This window comes from Acinonyx jubatus, chromosome A3 (genome assembly GCF_027475565.1).
Source record: "Acinonyx jubatus isolate Ajub_Pintada_27869175 chromosome A3, VMU_Ajub_asm_v1.0, whole genome shotgun sequence".
NCBI classification, from domain to species: domain Eukaryota; kingdom Metazoa; phylum Chordata; class Mammalia; order Carnivora; family Felidae; genus Acinonyx; species Acinonyx jubatus.
Window position 1 is genome coordinate 77,580,157 of NC_069388.1, and position 21,524 is coordinate 77,601,680.

General features: G+C 35.2%; 1 protein-coding gene across 5 annotated transcripts in view; it reads left to right on the forward strand.

Moving 5' to 3' along the window:
• The window catches only part of SANBR (SANT and BTB domain regulator of CSR), a 63,655-nt gene extending 43,332 nt beyond the window's left edge, over nucleotides 1–20,323 (forward strand). For 3 of the 5 annotated variants that reach the window (XM_027072390.2, XM_027072393.2, XM_027072394.2), the window contains 8 exons: nucleotides 1,001–1,033; nucleotides 1,868–1,967; nucleotides 13,608–13,699; nucleotides 14,599–14,627; nucleotides 14,705–14,778; nucleotides 15,601–15,689; nucleotides 17,478–17,569; nucleotides 18,472–20,323. In XM_027072390.2, coding sequence (XP_026928191.1) covers nucleotides 1,001–1,033; nucleotides 1,868–1,967; nucleotides 13,608–13,699; nucleotides 14,599–14,627; nucleotides 14,705–14,778; nucleotides 15,601–15,689; nucleotides 17,478–17,569; nucleotides 18,472–18,508 — 546 coding nt within the window. In that variant the 3' untranslated portion in view covers nucleotides 18,509–20,323. Of the gene's footprint in view, nucleotides 1–1,000; nucleotides 1,034–1,867; nucleotides 2,057–13,607; nucleotides 13,700–14,598; nucleotides 14,628–14,704; nucleotides 14,779–15,600; nucleotides 15,690–15,832; nucleotides 15,905–17,477; nucleotides 17,570–18,471 lie in introns of those variants that run through there. The other 2 variants (XR_008289338.1, XR_008289339.1) reach the window with 2 other exon arrangements.
• Nucleotides 20,324–21,524: the final 1,201 nt, after the last annotated feature.

Below are 21,524 nucleotides of genomic sequence, written 5' to 3' on the forward strand. Positions count from 1 at the left end.
CCCATGAACTTCCTCGCTTTGTATTGGCTGAGGTATCATTTACTTGACAAAGTGAAATATTCTATGTAAAATGTATTGTCAACTCCAAATGGCTACAAATATTCAATCATTATCATTCTTTAATTATGTACAATATAGCAAATGAGGTTTTTTGAATATCCATATATAATTTGGTTCTTGAATCTATAATAAAATATAAACATTAAAAAGTGATTGAAATAGTTCAAAAATTAAATCATATTATCTCTGCCTGTGGTTTACTTATCCTTTGGAAATGATACTGGGAAGTGTTGATTTTCCTTTTTGTTTTTTTGTTTTGTTTTTAATGCTTATTTATTTTGAGAGAGAGTGAGTAAGAAAGGGTTCGGAGACAGGGCAGAGACAGTGAGAGACAGAGTATCCAAAGTGGGCTCTGCACTGACAGTAGAGAGCCCATTGCAGGGCTTGAACTCACGAACCGTGAGATCACGACCCCAGCTGAAGTTGGATGTTTAACCAGCTGAGCCACCCAGGTGCCCCAGAAGTGTTGATTTTCTTTTTCTTTCTTTCTTTTTTTTTAATGTTTGTTTATTTTGAGCGAGTGAGTGAGCATGAGCAGAGAGAGGGAGTAGAGGGAGAGTGAACAGAAAGAGAGGGGGAGAGAGAATCCCAAGCAGGCTCCATGCTGTCAGCACAGAGCCCAATGCAGGGCTTGATCTCACAAACTGTGAGATCATGACCTAAGCCGAAATCAAAACTCAAACACTTAAGACTGAGCAAACCCAGGTGCCCCGATTTTCTTTTTCTTTCTTTTCTTTTTATAAACATATACATCTTTTTCTAGACAGCCGTTATAAAAACCTTGTAAAACATCATTTTCAGCCTGAGTTTTAAGTTGTTTCAACCTGGAAAGGAACTATACTTGCAGCTTTTTTCAACTCTTACAGTATCCACATGAAAATAAGGAGCTGCAATCTGGGTAGATACAAATTTATTAATCTCTCATTCCTTTGTCTTATAGTTTTTGTCACTGAAAAACTGGACTCTGCAACTGGTAAGTAAGCAACTATACTTTACTTTCATAGATCTCTTTCTTCCAAAACTAAAGTTTAGTTTAATAGAATCTTACCAGTATCTTATTTTACAGGCTTTAGTTCAATGCAGTTATCTTTTTCAGCTTCTGTAATTTTGTACTTACTAAAAATGCCATTGTTTAAAACAGACATATACTCCATAAGTCTCTTTAATGGCTTTTTTGAAGTCACTTTTAAGTCACATTAGGTCATAGAACAAAGCAACAAATGTATTAAATTCCAGGTATTTGGTGGTTTGATTGACACGTTGGTTGATTTTTTTTTTTTTTACCTCTTTGCCATCACCCCGCCATGTGCCACCAATATTCAGAAGAATGGAAATGGAATTTGGATCAGTGATGACAGAAAGCAGGGTGGGTAGATGCAGGAAGCTGATGCAGATATGGTTGAGCAATCCAAGGCCACGTTTATCCAGGGAATGTGTACATATGGTTGCTTATGGGACTACTTTAATACTAGCAATTATTATATTTTAATGTAATCCTAATATCAAGGAACATGCATTCAGTTAGGTGATAGAGGTATAGTTTGACAAATGCTGATGACCTATTATGGGCCCAACACTCTACTAGAATATGCGAAGGAAATAAATAAAAGATATTTAATGTAATGTGATCCTCTCCTAAATGTAGAACTTCTTATGGCCATTTCCTGAATGTTGTATTAGGTATTGGTCATTTTATTAGCTCTTGTTTGACTCATTAAATTTAGATAAATTTGAAAGCGTCCATTAGAGATATATTAATATGTTTTTAAAAGGGTGTGTGTGTGTGTGTGTGTGTGTTTTAATTCAGAAACAACAATCATTATTTTCGGAAGAAGAAGAATATACCACTGGATCTGAGGTCACTGAAGATGAAGTTGGAGATGAAGAAGAAATATCCAAGAAACAAAGTACTGATTTCTAAGATAAAATCAAGTCTCACTTTTATGAAGGGGTTGCATTCTAAAGGCTCTAATGCAAGGGATGATGAATTAGCTTTGTAAGTCTACATGGTAGGTTACAACATGGAAAAAAAATAAAGGAGGCTTCATCAAGATTCTCTAACCCTGGCACTAACACAGAATAATCACAAAGTTATTTAAAAAGTGCAGTGTACTGAGAATCCTCCAAGTTTTCATTTCAAGTGTAACCTAAGGGGTTTCTCAAAATGTATGACTTATATCAGTGTACCAGAGATGATTTGAAGTGACACTGTTCGAGCCCCACATCAGGCTTTGTGCTGACAGCTCAGAGCCTGGAGCCTGCTTCAGAATCTGTGTCTCCCTCTCTGTCTGTCCCTCTCCCATTCACGCTCTGTCTGTCTCTCTCTCTCTCAAAAAATAAACATAATAACAAAAAAAATTTTTTTGAAGTGACCTCAAATGAAGCACCAGAGTATGATTTTTAAAAAACTAAAAACATGATTTTATACAACTACAGAATGAACTTGTGTCAATATTTTTCAACTCATTAGTGAGAGAAACAGCCGAAGTTGGTTCAGAGAACATTTGAAGGCTTGGGTATTTATAGACACTTGAAAAAGAATGTTAAAAAGGATTGCAAGTTAGCGGCAAAACTGATTGATGTTCTACTAGGCAGTAACTGATAACCTTTGAGGTTATCTTTTCTTCTAAAAAAGAATCATTTGCATTTCTATTAGACACAAAAATCTGCAAGTTAACCTAAGACTTCATGTCCTCTGGGCCTTCAATAACAGTAAATAGGAAAGACATAAGGACATTTTCTTTGAGAATTAAGTAATTCTTACATGGGCCTTTTTTTTTTTAATATAATTGTCAAATTAGCTTACATACAACACCCAGTGCTCATCCCAACAAGTGCAATATTACACTATTGCAATATTACAATATTCCATTGTGTGAGTGTATCACCCATTGTGTGAGTATATCACCTCCTCAATGGCCGTCACCCATTTTCCCTCCCCTCCACCCCCTCCACCCCCTCCACCCCCTCCACCCCCTCCACCCTCAGTTTCTTCTCTGTATTTAAGAGTCTCTTGTGGTTTGCCTCCTTCCCTCTCTGTAACTGCTTTTTTCCCCTTCCCTTCCCCTTTGGTCTTCTGTTAAGTTTCTCAAGATCCACATATGAGTGAAAACATTGATATCTGTCCTCTGACTGACTTATTTCACTCAGCATAATAATACCTTCCAGTTCCATCCATGTTGCTGCAAATGGCATGATTTCATTCTTTCTCATTGCCAAGTAGTATTCCATTGTATATATAAACCACATCTTCTTTATTCATTTGTCAGTTGATGGACATTTAGGCTCTTTCCATAATTTGGCTGTTGTTGAAAGTGCCGCTGCAAACATTGGGGTACATGTGCCCCTATGCATCAACACTCTTGTATCCCTTGGGTAAATTCCTAGTAGTGCTATTGCTGAGACATAGGGTAGATCTATTTTTAATTTTTTGAGGAACCTCCACACTGTTTTCCAGAGCAGCTGCACCAGTTTGCATTCCCACAAACAGTGCAAGAGGGTTCCTGTTTCTCCGCATCCTCACCAGCATCTGTAGTTTCCTGAGTTGTTCATTTTAGCCACTCTGACAGGTGTGAGGTGGTATCTCAGTGTGGCTTTGATTTTACACAGGTCTTTTAAACAGTCCTCCAATATGGCACTAAAAGGACATGCAACCCTCCCTTTGTCTTTTTTCCAACTTTTACGTAATTTTTCTTTATGTGTTCAATCCTCTTATTAAAAACTAGTCCTTTATCAATTACTTTTAAATTATAATTAGTCAAGAAGAAAATGCTGCTGTGTTTTGTGTGGGCTTTTTTACCTACAGTTGATTGAGGTAGAATTTATATGTAATAAAATTCACCCATTTTTAAGTGTATATATTGAGTTTTAGCATACAATTGGGTAATCACCACCAAAATCAAGACCTAGAACATCACTCCAAAAAGTTATCTCCTGCCCGTTTACATTCCTCTAAGGTCTCATGTGAGTGGCATCCTGAGTAGTGTTTTGTGTGTGTAGCTTCTTTCACTTAGTATGATGTTTTTGAGATTCGTCCATATTGTTGTGTGTATCAGTAGTTTGTTTCTTTTTATTTCACAGAAGTATTCCATTGTGTGAGTATATCATAATTTGTGTATCCATTCACCATTTCATGGACATTTGGGTTGATTCCGTTCTTGGCTATTAACAAATAATGCTGCCGTGAACGTTTGCATACAAGACCGTGTGGACATATGTTTTCATTTTTCTTGGGTAGATACCTAGGAGTGGAATTGCTGGGTCATATGGTAAGTGTTAACGTTTAACTTTGAAAGAAACTGCCAGACTGTTTTGCAAAGTGACTACCATTTTGTGTTCTACCAGCAATGTATGAGTTCAGTTGCTATATGTTTCTACCAATATTTGGTATTATTGTTACTTTTTTTTTTTAACTTTAGCCATTCTAGTGTAGGTATATAATTCTGGGCATCTTCTCATGTGCTCCCTGGCCATTTATATATCTTTTTCATGAAGTATCTGTTTAAATGATCTTTTACCTGTTTTTCAGTTGGATTGTTTGCCTCATTATTGAATTACAAGCATTTCTTACATATTTTTGGATACAAGTTCATATGTTTTGCAAATATTTGCCCCTAGTTTGTGGCTTGCCTTTTAATTTTATTAATGATGTCTTTTGGGGGCACCTGGGGCACTTAGTTGGTTAAGTGTCCAACTGTTGGTATTGGCTTAAGTCCTGATCTCAGGATTCTGGGAGCCCAACGTGAGATCATGGGATGATCTCACAGTCATGGAATAGAACAGCATGGAGCCTGCTTGGGAATTTTCAAGCAGTTCTTTTTTTTTTTTTTTTTTTTTTTTTAATTTTTTAAAAAAATGTTTATTCATTTTTGAGAGAGAGTACAAGTAGGGGAGGGGCAGAGAGCAGGCTCCATGCTCTGAGCTGTCAGCACAGAGCCCGACACGGGGCTTGAACCCACGAACTGTGAGATCAGGACCTGAGCTGAAGTCAGACACTTAACCAACTGAGCCACCCAGGCGCTCTCTCTCCCTTTTCTTCTATTCCTGTCCTGCGCGTGTGCACACACTCTGTCTCTCAAATAAATTTTTAAAAAATGATGTCTTTTGAAGAGCAAAAGGTTTTAATTTCATGAACTCTAATGTTTTTGTGTCCCTTTTATGTTTCATACTTCAATAACTAAGAAATCTTTGTTTACCCCAAGGTCACAAAGATTTTCTGCTGTTTTCTTCTAGAAATTGTATGATTTTAGCTTTTGTATTTAATTCTATGATCTCTTCCAGGTTAATTTTTATGTATCGTATAAGATAAGGGTCGAGCTTCCCTTTGTTTTCCTATAGGCATAGCCAATTTTTCCAGAACCATTTGTTGAAAAGAATGTTCTTTCCCCATTGGATTACCTTGACACTTTTGTTAAAAAATCAACTGATCATTTACATGTGGATCTATTTTTAAACTCTTTGTTTTCTTCCATTGATTTTTATGTATCCTTTATTTACATCAGTGTATGAGTACCACATGGTCTTAATTTTTGTAGCTTTTAGTGATTCCTGAAATCTGGTGATGTGAGTTCTTCAAAATTGTTCTTTTATTTTTAGATTATTTTTGTATTTCTGGGTGCTTTGCATTTCCTGTCCATTTTAGAACAAAGGTAACTACTTCTACAAAAAAACTGCTGGAACTTTCATTAGGATTGTGTTGAATCATATATCAATTTGGAGAGAATTGCTTTTTTTTTTTTTTTTTTAACAATGGCAAGTCTTCCAATCCATGAATACAAAATATCTTTCCATTTATTTAGTTCTCTAATGTCTCTCAACAATGTTTTATAGTTTCAGATATTGAACATGCAGATATTGAACATCTTTTGTTCAATTTATTCCTAAGTGCTTTTTTAAATGCTGTTATGAATGGAAGTAGGTTTTTTAAATTTTTCCAACTTTTCAGTTGTTACAGTTGACCTTGTTTCTTGTGCCCTTGCTAATTTCACATAATTTTTCTTTGCTTATTAGATTCCTTTCCAGTGTGTATGCTTTTTATTTCTTTGTCTTGCTTTTTTGCACTCATTAGGGCCTCATATTGACTAGAAGTGGTAAGAACACATGTCCTTACCTTGCTCCCTATCTTAAGGGGAAAGCATTCATTCTTTAATCATTAAGTATAAAATGTTAGTGGTTGGTTTCTCATAAATGCCCTTTCTTAGGTTGAGGAAGTTCTTTTCTGTTTCTAAGTTGTTGAATTATTATGGTGAATGGGTGTTGAATTTTGTTAAATGTTTTTTCCCCATCTATTGAGATGATGATACAGGTTTTCTCCATATTATCAGTATGAGAAATTGAAATCGGTTTTTTTTTTTTTTAAATTTTTTTTTTCAACGTTTATTTATTTTTGGGACAGAGAGAGACAGAGCATGAACGGGGGAGGGGCAGAGAGAGAGAGGGAGACCCAGAATCGGAAACAGGCTCCAGGCTCTGAGCCATCAGCCCAGAGCCTGACGCGGGGCTCGAACTCCCGGACCGCGAGATCGTGACCTGGCTGAAGTCGGACGCTCAACCTACTGCGCCACCCAGGCGCCCCTGAAATCGGTTTTTCAAGTGTTATGCCAATCTTCTAGGGTAAACTCCACTTGGTCATGAAGTATTTTTCTTTTTATATATTAATGTATTTGACTTGCTAATATTTTGTTAAGGATTGTTTGTGTTTATGAGTGATATTAGTTTTTTGTTTTTAGTTTCCTATGACATCGTCTTTAAGTTTGGTTATTAGGATAATACTAATCTTATAAAATGAGTTGGAAAGTGTTCTCCTCACTTTTCTGAAAGAACTTGTGTACTGTTTGTATGATTTGTCCCTGAAATGTATGATAAAATTCATCAGTGGAGTCATCTGGGCCTAAAGTTTTCTTTTGGGGAAGGTTTTTAATTAATTATGAATTTATTACCTTCAATGTAGTGCTATTCAGGTTTTCTATTTCTTCTTGAATCTGATAACTTGTGTCTTTCAAGGAATTTCTCCATTTTTATCCAGGTTGTCAAATTTATTGGCATAAAGTTGCTTACAATATTTTCTTATCCTTTTCTGTCTAAAAGATCTGTAGTGATGTCCCTCTTTCAATCCTGATAATTGGTAATTTGTGTTTTATCACTTTTTTCTTGAACAGTTTAGCTAGAGGTTTATTTTACTGATCTTTTCAAGGAATCACCTTTTGATTTTATTGATTTTTCTCTATGGTTTGTCAATTTTGTATTTCATTGGTTGTCACTCTTATATTTAGCATTTCCTTCCTTGTAATTGTTTTGTTTTGTTTTGTTTCAATATATGAAGTTTATTGTCAAATTGGTTTCCATACAACACCCAGTGCTCATCCCAAAAGGTGCCCTCCTCAATACCCATCACCCACCCTCCCCTCCCTCCCACCCCCCATCAACCCTCAGTTTGTTCTCAGTTTTTAAGTCTCTTATGCTTTGGCTCTCTCTCCCACTCTAACCTCTTTTTTTTTTTTTTTCCTTCCCCTCCCCCATGGGTTTCTGTTAAGTTTCTTAGGATCCACATAAGAGTGAAAACATATGGTATCTGTCTTTCTCTGTATGGCTTATTTCACTTAGCAGCATCACACTCTCCAGTTCCATCCACGTTGCTACAAAGGGCCATATTTCATTCTTTCTCATTGCCACGTAGTACTCCATTGTGTCTATAAACCACAATTTCTTTATCCATTCATCAGTTGATGGACATTTAGGCTCTTTCCATAATTTGGCTATTGTTGAGAGGGCTGCTATAAACATTGGGGTACAAGTGCCCCTATGCATCAGCACTTCTGTATCCCTTGGGTAAATTCCTAGCAGTGTTATTGCTGGGTCATAGGGTAGGTCTATTTTTAATTTTTTGAGGAACCTCCACACTATTTTCCAGAGTGGCTGCACCAATTTGCATTCCCACCAAAAGTGCAAGAGGGTTCCCATTTCTCCACATCCTCGCCAGCATCTATAGTCTCCTGATTTGTTCATTTTGGCCACTCTGACTGGCGTGAGGTGATATCTGAGTGTGGTTTTGATTTGTATTTCCCTGATGAGGAGCGACGTTGAACATCTTTTCATGTGCCTGTTGGCCATCTGGATGTCTTCTTTAGAGAAGTGTCTATTCATGTTTTCTGCCCATTTCTTCACTGGGTTATTTGTTTTTCGGGTGTGGAGTTTGGTGAGCTCTTTATAGATTTTGGATACTAGCCCTTTGTCCGATATGTCATTTGCAAATATCTTTTCCCATTCCGTTGGTGGCCTTTTAGTTTTGCTGTGCAGAAGCTTTTTATCTTCATAAGGTCCCAGTAGTTCATTTTTGCTTTTAATTCCCTTGCCTTTGGAGATGTGTCAAGTAAGAAATTGCTACGGCTGAGGTCAGAGAGGTCTTTTCCTGCTTTCTCCTCTAGGGTTTGGATGGTTTCCTGTCTCACATTCAGGTCCTTTATCCATTTTGAGTTTATTTTTGTGAATGGTGTGAGAAAGTGGTCTAGTTTCAATCTTCTGCATGTTGCTGTCCAGTTCTCCCAGCACCATTTGTTAAAGAGACTGTCTTTTTTCCATTGGATATTCTTTCCTGCTTTGTCAAAGATTAGTTGGCCATACGTTTTTGGGTCTAGTTCTGGGGTTTCTATTCTATTCCATTGGTCTATGTGTCTGTTTTTGTGCCACCTTGTAATTATTTTGAACTTAATTTCCTTTATGTCTTTTTTAACTTCTTAAGGTAGAAACTTATTGGTTTTTTTACTTTTCTTCTTTTCTAATACAAGCATTTAAAGCTGTAAGATTTGCTCTAAACACCACTTTAACTATTTCCCACAGGCTTTGTTATGTCTTGTTTCCATTTATAATCAGTACAGAATATTTTCTAATTCCCATTATGATTTTGTTTTTGTTTGACACGTGTTATTTGGTAGTATGTTGTTTAATTTCCAAATATTTTCAGATTGTCTGGGTATTTTCAGTTACAGGTTTCTAACTTAATCCCATCATGGTCAGAGAACATACTCTATGTTGTTTCATCCCTTAAATTTTATTGATACATGTTCCACATGTGCATGAAAAGAATGTGAAATCTGTTGTTGGTGTAGTCTATAAATGTTAAGTTGTTTTGGTTATCTGTTGCAAAGCTTCTATAGTTGTGCTCTTTTTCTGACTGCTTATTTCTAACTTCTTGTTCCACTGATTAGTAAAAGAAGGTGTTGAAATCTCCAGCTATAATTGTTAATATATGTATTTTTCCTTTTAAGTCTACTAGTTTTTATTTTGTGTACATTACAGCTTTATGATTAGGCATACATATGGAGTGTATTGACTCTTTTATCATTATGATATATTCCTCTTTGTCTGTAGTAAAACTGTCTTGAAGTCTGTTTGGTACTCATATTATCACTCTAGATTTGTTTACTGTTTGAATGGCATATCTTCTTGCTATCCTTTTATTTTTAACCTCTCTGTGTTTCTGACTTAAAGTGTATGTCTTGTAGATAGCATGTTGTTGAAAACTGCTCTTTTATCCAGTTTGACAGTTTGCCTTTTGATTGGAGTATGTATTCTATTTATATTTAATGTGTTTAATGATGTGGTTGCATTAGTTCTGCCATTTTGCTATTCATTTTCTAATTATTTCAGATGTTTTGTTTCTCTTATTTCGCCTTTCTTGCTTTTTTTGTGCTAAGAAAATACATTTAGTATATCATTCTAATTATTTTACTGGCTTTTTAGTTGTATTTCTTTGCATTTTATTGTTCTAAAGATTACAACACCATCTTTAACCTATCACAGTCTACTTAAAGCTAATAAGAATCACTTTAGGTAAAATATAACTCTAAAGTAAGATAGTTTCCTTAGTTTTTCCTTCTTTGTGCCATTGTTACTTATCTTTATATTATACAGAATTACATTATGTGTTACAATTTTTGCTTTAAACAGTTCTATGTCATTCAAAGAATGTAGAGGGGCAAAATAAAATATATATACATTTAGTCTTTTATATTTACATATTTACTATTTTTTTATATCTGAGTAATTGTCATGCAATGTTGTTTTCTTTCATTCTGAAGAACTTTCATTATTTTCTGTAGTATAGGCATACTAGCAATAAATTCTTTCATTTTTACTTATCTGAAAATCTCTTTATTTCCCTTTTTTTTTAAAGATTGTATTCTTAAGTAATTTCTACACCCAACGTGGGGCCCCAACCACAACCCCGAGATCAAGAGTCACACTTTCTACCAACTGAGCCATCCAGGTGCCCCTCACTTTGATTTCTAAGTACAGTTTCTCCAATATAGAATTCTTATTTAACAATTATTTTTTTCTTTTAACGGTTTGTATCTCCCATTCCAGTGTCTTCTAGCCTCCATTATTTCTGATGAGAAGTTAGCCATTGATATAATTATTCCCCTGGATGTAATGCACCCTTTTTATCTTGCTTCTTTCACGATTTTATTTTTTAATTTCAGAAGCCTGACTATGATATGCCTAGGTGTGGTTATCTTACTTGGTATTTGTTGAGCTTCTGGGATCTGTAAATTAATGTTTTAAACAAAATTTGGGGAGCTTGCAATCATTATTCTTTTACGTGTTTCTTCTGTCCCTTTCTCTCACTTACCTTCCGGAACTCCAGTACATGTATGTTGGACCTTTTGATATTGCCCCACAGGCTTCTGAAGTTTTGTTTCTTTGTCTTCACTCTTTATTTTTTGGATGGAATAATTTCTTTTCTTTTCCTTTCTTTTTTTTTTTTTTTTTTTTAGTTTTATTTATTTTGAGAAAGAGAGAGCACGGGAGGGGCGGAGAGAGAGAGGGATGGAGAGAAAGAAAATCTCAAGCAGGCTCTGCACTGCCAGCATAGAGCCTGACATGTGGCTTAAACCTGCAAACTGTGAGATCATGTCCTGAGTGGAAATCGTCAGATGCTTAACCGACTGAGCCACCCAGGCGCCCCTGGATTGGATCATTTCTAATGCTTAACTTCCATTTCACTGGTATATTCTTCTACCATTTCAGTCTTTTTCTTGAGCCCATCTACTAAATATTTCAATTATTGTGCTTTTAGTTCTAGAATTTCCACGTGGTTCTTCTTTATAGTTTCCATATCTTTGTTGAGATTTCCTGTGTGTTTATTCAGTAACACCATTTTCCCTTTGAACATACTTACACTAGTTGCTTTGAAATCATTGTTTTTTTTTTTTTTTAACGTTTATTCTTGAGAAAGTGAGACAGAGTGAGTGGGGGAGGGGCAAGAGAGAGGAGGACACAGAATCTGAAGCAGTTTCCAGGCTTCGAGCTATCAGCACAGAGCCCAAAACGGTGCTGGAACCCACCAACCGTGAGATCATGACCTGAGCCGAAGTTGGATGCTTAATCAACTGAGCCACCCAGGCATCCCAAAATCACATTGTCTGCTTTAATCCAGTATGTAGGTTCTCTCAGAATCAGTTTCTGTTTACTGTTTCTTTTCTGAGTAGTTCATATTTTTTAGTTTCTTCATCTTGTAACTTTTGGTAGGTTATCTTTGTGCAGTTCTGAAATGTTTTTGTTCTTAGAATTGTTGGGTTTTTTTGTTCTAGTAGGCAGTTAACTTGCCTGACCCAAACTGCAAAATCTGTCTGCCTCATGGTATGTAGTAAATGCTGTCTCTGCTTGGGTTTTTCTTGGCTGCTAAGCTACTGTTTTAGCCTGACCCCCCGGGTCATACCAGCCTGTGTAGTTTAGTATTCAGGCAAGATTTTGGACAGACTTTATATTCAGATTTGGGGGCTTACCTGCTTAGCTTCACCTTGCTTTATGGGTTCCCTCTCGATTGCTAGTTGTTTTCTAGTCCTAAGTAGGGCTCCTGCTTTCAGAAGCTTGAGCTCAATGAAGTTTGGGAAATCGTCAAGTCAAAGGCACAAGAAAGTCTCACTTCTCTTCAAGAGCAATTCTGTCTTGCAAGTGTCTTTCTGCTTGCCTGCTTAGCTCGATCTCCTAGGGTCTCCTGTACACTTTCATAGTTTAACAATCATTTGGGCAGAGTTTATAGTCACATTTTAGATCTCCAGTCTTCTGTGACTTTCTTCTAAAATTTCACCTTTAAATTTCCAGCTTCTCTTTCTTTCAATTGTATCATCTTTTCCCTGGAGCTCATAAGGCTGCAATTTTCCTACCTTAGCTGGGGATATTGAGAAAAGTGCCCTCGGGCAGAAAGCCATAAACTCACAATTCTTACCTCATGCATCTTTTTTTTTAAGTTTTTAATTTTAATTCCAATATAGTTAACATAGAGTGTTTTATTAGTTTCAGGTGTACAATACAGTGATTCAACAATTCTATAGATTACTCAGTGCTCATTGTGATAAGCATATCATCATGATAAGTGTACTCTTTTAACCCGATCACCTGTTTCATTCAATCCCTCCCCTACCTCCCCACCTCATGCATCCTTTAAATGTAAACACTCAACTTTCTACCTCCCTTTGATTATTTGCCAGTACCTACATTTGGTTGTTTATAGTATTTTTGCTCTGTTTCTACCATTCTTTTCTTTAGAAGGAACTTGTCGTCACACTCTAATCTCACCCTATCGTGTCTTTTTGATGTTTGGGAAACAGTGATCTGATGTACTCGCCTTGCCTTCCAACATTGATTTTAGAGAAACGCATCTTTCCCCTCCTTCTTTTCTTTTCCTTTCCTTTGTCCTCTACACTGTCAGCCAGAATAAATTCAGAATATTGATTGTAGCAAAGCACTAGTTCAGAATACAATTTGTCCCAAATCTGCTTCCTCCCAAAATCATTTCTGTCCTACCTCCATTTTTACCCAAACAGCCCCTTCCCACCCACCCAAGCAAAGACATTTTAAAGCTTTTTTGTGAGTTCTTCATTCCTCCCATTCCCAAACTGTGTTTTTTTGGGTTATGGTGTTGTTGTTATTGTTGTTGTTGTTGTTGTTTGGTATATAAAAATTTGGAATTAGGTGTTAAAACCACTATCAAATTAGATTCAGAGAAATACATATAGTTTCCCCCAACATTTTCTTTTTTTTTTTTTTAATTTTTTAATGTTTATTTATCTTTGACAGAGAGACAGAGCATGAGCAGGGGAGGGTCAGAGAGAGAGGGAGACACAGAATCTGAAACAGGCTCCAGGCTCTGAGCTGTCAGCACAGAGCCCGACGCGGGGCTTGAACTCACACTCACAGACTGCGAGATCATGACCTGAGCCGAAGTTGGATGCTCAACTGACTGAGCCACCCAGGCGCCCCAACCCCCAACATTTTCAACATTTAATTTCACTGGGATTTTGAAATTATTGCCCTGATTTTTTTCTCCTTAAGGTTTTCACCAAGTAGAAAGAAGAAAAGTAATTAAAACTAACCCCTATAAAGTACATTCAACTTCTCAATATATTTATATTTTATTTAGAGGTAATTTGTTAGTTTTAAGAAACATGTCTTTTTTACAAAATGGTTTTATTGTTTGGAAGTAAGTAATAAGTGCATTGGAGAAGTATGTGAAACTTATGCTCATAACATTGACTTTCTTTTGTCAGGGAAAAAGGAAAAGCCAAAGAAGTTCACAAAACAACCAAAAAAGCAGATGTCTTCACCTTGTGGTCAGAAGAAAGAAAAGGTGTTAGAGAAGGTAACTCTAAATTATCTATTACTGTTCTAAAGTTCATATTGAGAAATAAGCAGGCAAATATAGCCAAGAAAAATCTGAAGAAGAGTTAAGAACATACAGTGGAATGCTAGAGATATAGCAACGAACAAAGAAGTTCCACATAAACAGATTAAAGATATCTAAGATACATTGATAGGTGAGAAAAAGTATGCATAGTATAGAATAGATAGAGGAATCTATATATCTTTCCTTATATATGCATAAAATGTTGCCTCTAAAGGGAAGTGAATGGGAGACAGAGACTTTTCACTATATGTGCTGTTTGTAACTTTTGAATCTGGAACCAGTAGTACTTGTTCAAAAAACTTTGAAATGAGATAAATAAGTAGACTTTATAATTTTTAAATAAATTGTATTTTATGAGCTTTTAAAATAATTCTTATTTCACATGCCTTTGAAAGCCAGGTAGGATTAAGAGGACAATAATAACCATATTTGACTAAAAGAGAAATCATAGATTCCAAAAATGTATGGAAGGCTGGGTTGAGACAAGTTCCACACAATTATATTGGGCAGGTTGTACGTTCATCTGCGTGCCAAGTGCTGCAAGCACACAAATGGGTGAATTCTAAAAGATTGTATAAGCTGGGGCTTCCAGGTCAGACAGATAAAGCTGGGTTCAAATTTAGGTCTATATCTCTTTGGACAAGTTCTTTAACTTCTCTGAGCCTGTTTTATTATAGAGATAATTACGGCTGCTGTCTCGTGTGGTTGTTGCAAGATTTAAATGAAATAATACTTGTGATGCTTTTGGTACGGTGTCTTGAACTCAATAAATTAGGCTGCTTTTTATTTTAAACTGTAACACTAATCAGTAAATATGTTCTAATTGGACCTTAATGTTATCTACTTTTTTTTAGTCAACTTCTAGAGATGTGTCTCCTTTCATGTGAGTATTGCTCCTTAATCCATCAGATATTCACTCTTAAAGCATCAGTGCTGATTTTTGTTTAAATTTTCTAATAGCGTGAGTATGCAGAAGAATAAATGGGATGCCACAAGATCCTTGAGATTCAACCAGGATGCACAAAGGGAAGATGGTAAGTTTTAATATTTAGGTAACGTACAGATTAGGTATAAATAACAGTGATAGGAATCTTTCATTTTTTTTTTTAATTTTTTTTTTAATGTTTATTTATTTTTGAGACAGAGACAGAATGCGAGTGGGTTGGGGCAGAGAGAGAGGGAGGCACAGAATCTGAAGCAGGCTCCAGGCTCCGAGCTGTCAGCACAGAGCCTGACACGGAACTCAAACTCACGAGCTGTGAGATCATGACCTGAGCCTAAGTCGGACTCTCAACCGACTGAAACACCCAGGTGCCCCAGGAATCTTTCATTTTATGCAGTATGCTGAATAGCGTTAAAAGTTCCAACTGGAATAAAGCCCAGAATTTGCACATTCCCTTAGGAATCAACCAGAGTTTTATTAGTAGACAACCCCAGCAGATAATGTGTTGTTTTATGCACCTGTGGTTTGGAGGTCTCAGACTGACTTTTGCCCATTACTTGCGCATCATATTTTAGGTTCATTTACAAGTGAGTTTTTTTTGTTCTTCACTATTTATTATAACATGTAACCAATAGGTCTGTTTTTAATCTTTTTTTATTTTTTATTTTTTTATTTTTTTAATATATGAAATTCATTGTCAAATTGTTTTTAAAAGCAGCACAATTACCTATGTATAAGCCATTTTGCCACTTGCTGCCTAAAGTTCTTCAAAGATAAATATGTGTAGATGTCTGTAAAATAGTATCTAATGGTATTTTCATAAATTCATGATAATTGAAGTGTGTGTTCTTTAAGAAACAGAAGTTATAAATCATCCCCATAAAAAGTTAGGTTTATTATATTTTACCTCCAGATCAGCGGCGGATGTCCGAAATTACAGGGCACCTAATAAAGATGAGATTGGGTGATCTGGACCGTGTCAAGTCAAAGGAAGCAAAAGAAGTAAGAATTATGTGCTAGGGCACTGTGCTTGCATAGATATGCCTTCCTACTTTATTTTCATCATGAGTAATATAAAGATGTTTTAGGCAGAATTTCTAAAAACTAATGTAAATATTTTAATATATTTTTATATTCTGTACCAGTTCACTCACATAAACGTTGTCCACCTTCGTATCACCCGTGGTCCATAAGTCCTCTATAACACACATAATAAGGTAGGTTATTGCTGAAAGTGTAATGTCACACCACGAGTAGATTAGCTGTGCATTGCTGACTATCCAGAGGGTGACTTTTTGGAAGTTGCTGATTTCAGTCAACTCTGTAGGCAGTGCTTAGATGTTATTTCTAAAATAAGATGCAATCTTGCTGAAAATGATGCCTGGAAACACCTGTGTTCTTACTAAAACTATGTATTAGTCATAACACTGTATATTAACATTAGTATTGGTATTATGTATTCACAAAAACTCTTGCCCTAATTCTTTTATTTAAAAATTTACTTCCCTATAAAACTTATAAAATCTTTCTTTTTTAATTTTAATTTCAATATCATTAACATACAGTGTCAAAAATTCTAAAATCATTGTGACCTTGGTTAGGCAAATATTTCTTAGCTGTGACACCAAAAGCATGATCTGTGAAAGAAAAAATGGACAAATCAGACTTTGTCAATGGTCTTTTTGAAAGACACTACTAAGAAAATGGTCTTTTTGAATATCAATGGTCTTTTTGAAAGACACTACTAAGAAAATGGTCTTTTTGAATATCAAGGGTCTTTTTGAAAGACACTACTAAGAAAATGAAAAGATAAGCCATAATCTATGAGAAAATATGTGTAAAAACACTTATCTGGTAAAGGATGTGTCCAAAATATATAAAGAACTTTCAAAACTCAATAATCAAATAATCCAATAAAACTAAATGGGCAAAAGATTAACCAGACCCTTCATGAAAGAAGGGATACAGATGGTAAATAAGCACATAAAAAGATTCAGCATCTTTAGTCATTAGGGAAATGTAAATTAAAACCTCAGTGAGATAACTGCTATATAACAACTAAAATATCTACAACGAAGGGGAAAAAAGTGCTGGTCAGGATGGAGAGCAACTGAAACTCTCATTTATAGCTGGTAGGGATGCAAAAAGGAATGGTCACTTTGGAAAACAGTGTGTCAGTTTCTTATAAAGTTAAACATTTACTCACCATAGAGATCAGTTCATACATGTTTATACTGGCTTTATTCAGAACTGCCAAAAATTAGAAACAATCCAAATGTCCTTCACCTGGTAAATGAATAAACCAACTGTGGTGCATACAAAAAAGAAAGAACTAATACATCAGTAACATAAATGAATCTCCTACACATTACGCTAAGTGAAAGAAACCAGATTTCAAAGGCTACACAGACTGTGTGATTCAATTTAGGTAATATTTTCAAAAATACAAAACTGTAGGGACATAAAACAGATAAGTAGTTGCCAGGAACTGATTGTGGGTTGACTTATGAGAGGCACAAGGGGATTTTCTTGAGGTGATGGAAATGTATTTCTCCCTTGTAACAATGGTTACACTACTGTATGCATTTTCAGAACTCAGAACTGTACGCTAAAAAGGGTGAATTTTTACTATATGTAAAATTATTCACATAAATTATAATTCAAAGAGCCTGAATTTTAAAGATCAAAATAAAATTACTTCTAAGCTAAAAAGTAATGCCATTTTAATAAAGCAGAGCTTCTGTTGATTCCATAAAAATAATAACTTCATTTTGCCCCTTTACTCTGCAGTTTGCAGGAGGTATTTATTCCAGACTTGAAGCGCAAATTAAGGCCTCAGTGCCAGTCACTGCCCGGCAAAGCAGCTCAGAAAAAAACACAAGGTAAAGCAGCATAAACAGATTCAGAATGCGACTGGCTTTGACGTGATTTTCTTTTTTTAGGGAAAATGACATGAACAATGGAGGCACATAATTGGAGTTTGGTTTGTTTTGTTTCAAAGATTAGATCATCAAGACATTAGTCAGAACCAGAATTTAACATCAAGTTAAGACTTAAAAAGCTCATAAGCACAAAACTTAATGAAAGTATAGTTTTGGGTTTTTTTTTTAAGTTTTCTGTTTACTGAATTACTTCTGTTCTGAGCCACCTGCTGATAAGAATAAACTATACTGCTACTGTGAATTAGTAGAATTTTATACTATTTATGGGTTATATATTATTATTTTATATAAATCATTGAAGTCTTTCCTGTTCCTTATTTTATTTCTCTTAATAAAAAGTAACTTGTGGGTCCTCTGTCATTTTACATCACAAAATTTCTTTTAAATTATAACACTTATTGAGATTGGATCATTAATACTACAGATCCAAATGCCTTATCAGCAATTCTGAAATCCAGAAAACTCAGAAAACCAAAAGACTTTTTTGTACATTTGTGGCAACTCAAACCTGGCTGAACTACTATGATGCTATTTATAGTTTTTATTTATCACACTTAATTTAAATGTTCATTTGTTACACTGAAAAAGTATTAATGTGTTTGGTTAAAGGGCATTGCTCCAATCCATAATATACAATATATGTACCATGTTCTGTCCCCCACATCCACAAAAATCTGAATTCCAAAATATGTCTCACTCCAAAGGTTTTTAAAAATGGATTGTGGGGCTACATGAAGTTTCATTTAACTCTGATACTGTCAAGCAAACATAACCTAAAGCAGCAGCAACTTCCTCCTGTTTTAGAAGCACCTCTGACCTTCTTTTCTGTTTAAAAAATCTAGGTCTAAAAGCCGTTTTGGTCCAGGGCGTCCTGCATAAAGCATCTTAACTACAACTAAAAAGAAGACACACCTCTGGACATCTGAGATTGCTCACTTCTTGAAGATCTTCAGAACGATGACTTCTAAATGTTTTATTTATTATTCTTGCAAACCACATAAATCATAATGCTAAGGGAAATGTATAGTTAGGTCTTTTGAAACCTAATTGTAAATATGAAACTTCTTAAATCTGACTTTCTTTTAATGTGATGCTATGTAGAAAATTAGTATTTACAGATTTGCATAGTTAAGACTCCTAATATTTGTTATCCTTTATTTATTTGAAAGAGAGGAGGCCTCAACTTTCAAGTAGCTAAGGCTTTTTAAGACCTTAATAAATTAAGGGAACACAGCTGGTGATGGTACTGTGCATGTGCACTGATTATAGTATGCCTTTTGAGCTGTAACTCTTGGGATAGCATTGAGAACTGCAATCTGTGTAATGAAACTCCCAGGGATGCTAATTTTAAGTTTGCATGAATATTAAGGAGTGACAGGTCTCAAGCCTATATTAAATAAAGTTTCAAGGTGTGATGTATTCCCTGTGTTGGGCAAGAGGGTTAATTTTTTTCAGCATTAATCCATGGAAAGCACAATGTTCATCCAACTTGTTTTTCTTTCAGTTTTTAATGCTTATCTATTGGTTATCTGAGCTGGAATTACTGATTATTCCTTTTCCTCTGTGAAGCCAGTGCCATTCTGAATTTATTAAAATAACTTGATAGTTTTAGGATAGTAAATCATTTTAGTTGTATATAATACACCCAGTGTGCAGTTCTCAGGGCTCTAAAACCCAGCCATGTTTCTAAAGCCATTCGAATAGCCCCATTAAACAGTTACAATTACTTACTACTTTGCAGTGTCTAGAAGGAAACATTCCCAAATACATTTGATGGGTGAAAAATGCTGTGCATTCAGTAGAAATCAAGCTAAATTCTATTATATAGATCATGTTTTAATTTTTCTAACCAAGCAGAAAGAGTGCTCAGGGAAAATTTGTTCCAAACTATAAGCATAAAAAATTATATGTTTGGAAATCACATATAGGCATTTGAAAAACTTATAAAATTCACTGTTTCTATTTGTAGTCTCCATTGTCTTATAATTGGAATTTCTTCAAATTATTTAGAGAACAGATTTTGATAATGTGTGACAGAATGGCAGTTTCCATTGAAATGTTGAAGTGTTAAACTCCGTTAACACATACAGAAATCATTTTTAGGGACTATTTTAGTTAGTAAATGCAGCTAGATGTTATCTGATGCTATAGGTATGGCTTTTCCAAGGTTTTTGAATTTATGTTTGGAAATTTTGTTCCAGTTTATGTATCTTTCAATTGTTTGATGTTTTTGAAATAGATTATAAAACTTTTATTTTCAAAAGAAAATGTTTTATAGTACATGGTCTATAAGCTCTGTTAAATACCACAGTCTTGTTTCTTTTACTGTATTCTCTGATTAAAAGGATTTAGGCCTGTACAGGTTATATAGTGCTGTGATGGTCACAACTGAAAGAAGTATGCTCTTTAGATTTTTATCTGATGATAAAAAGGCAAGTTGCTTTTCCCCTGGGAGGACTGTACCAGTGGATTGATTTTTTACAAACCAGAATTTATCAGAATTTGATTTTCTTCAGAATAGGCTTTTTATTTTATAAACATCTGTAATACATAGCACAGGTACCACAAACATTTTAATCAAACTGTTAATAGTATTTCTTTATCAAATACTTTGAAAAGGTTTTATCTTACATTAATTCTGAATTTACATTCCTTTAATTGAAATAAATGTTAATGACAAAAATGGTTTGAAAAGTCCCTTGATCTGAATCATTCCATCTTCTCAGGAAAAGTCTGGATGGGCTCCTAGAGCACAGGTTTTCATGAAAAATTAGCTCTGTTACAAGGTGTATTTTATAAATTTTAAGATTGTTTCGAGTGAGTTTATCCTGGTAAAGATTCAGCAAAATATTTAGGGGCTAAAATATTGCAGGAAAGATTATCTGTTAGGGGTGCTTATTCCACACTCTTGCACCATGTTTGCAATTCTCACTTTTCAGAACATTCAGCCAGATATTGTGAGATACGCTAAATTGCTTTGGAAGCTGAGGCTGAAGCCCTATTATGCTAATCTGCTAAGGGCAAATTTAATATAAAAACAAAAAGAATACGTTTCACATCTAATATCTGGAATTAAGTCTTCAGCTCTCCTTCAGCTATTCATTGAGCCAACTATTATGAATCTCACCTTTTTGTACTGCCTAGTTAAGAGGTACTGGGACCTAGCCAGTTCAGTTCAAATAGGCTAGCTCTCCCCCTCTGATTTAAAGCTAATCTGTTGGGGAAGGTGATGGGATAGTATTAATCCCACCCATATGGGATTGTTGGAGGATTAAATGGCTTTATCTAAAAAAATTAGCACAGTACTTTCTGACTTATAGTAAACCCTCCATAAATGTTAACTATTGTTGCGTTGTTATTTTAATATTTGGAAAGTAGCCTTAAATTCTTTAAGATGGGAGTTTTATATCCTTCTTCCTATAATTTGAATTACTAAGGGTGTGTGTGTGTGTGTGTGTGTGTGTGTGTGTGTGTATGTGTGTATTTAGTGCAAGAAAGAAAAGGGACACCTAATATTTTGGTGGTGGTTATGGCATTTTGTGTTACTTTATTATATTAAAGGTCTTGGCGTTACTTAGACAAAGAGCATTTGAAGGAAGAGCTATGTAGGAAAACTATTTCCTGATGTTGGTAGGGACCTATGCTGTTTTCAAAGAGGTTTACTGAAGAATAGAGAGTGAGAACTACAGCATGGTCTTATAACATCCGTCTTTCCAAGATGCGTTTTTCCTTGAGAAAATGTAGCTAGTTTGACTCTTATTATTTGTCTATGACAAGGCCAATTCTTACCAAACTGTAGGTGGTATAGAAGAGTAGTTGCTATTTGTTGAATATATATACTGAGGATGGTGCTAGCTCTCTGATATGTCATATCTCCATTAGCCTCACAGCAAAC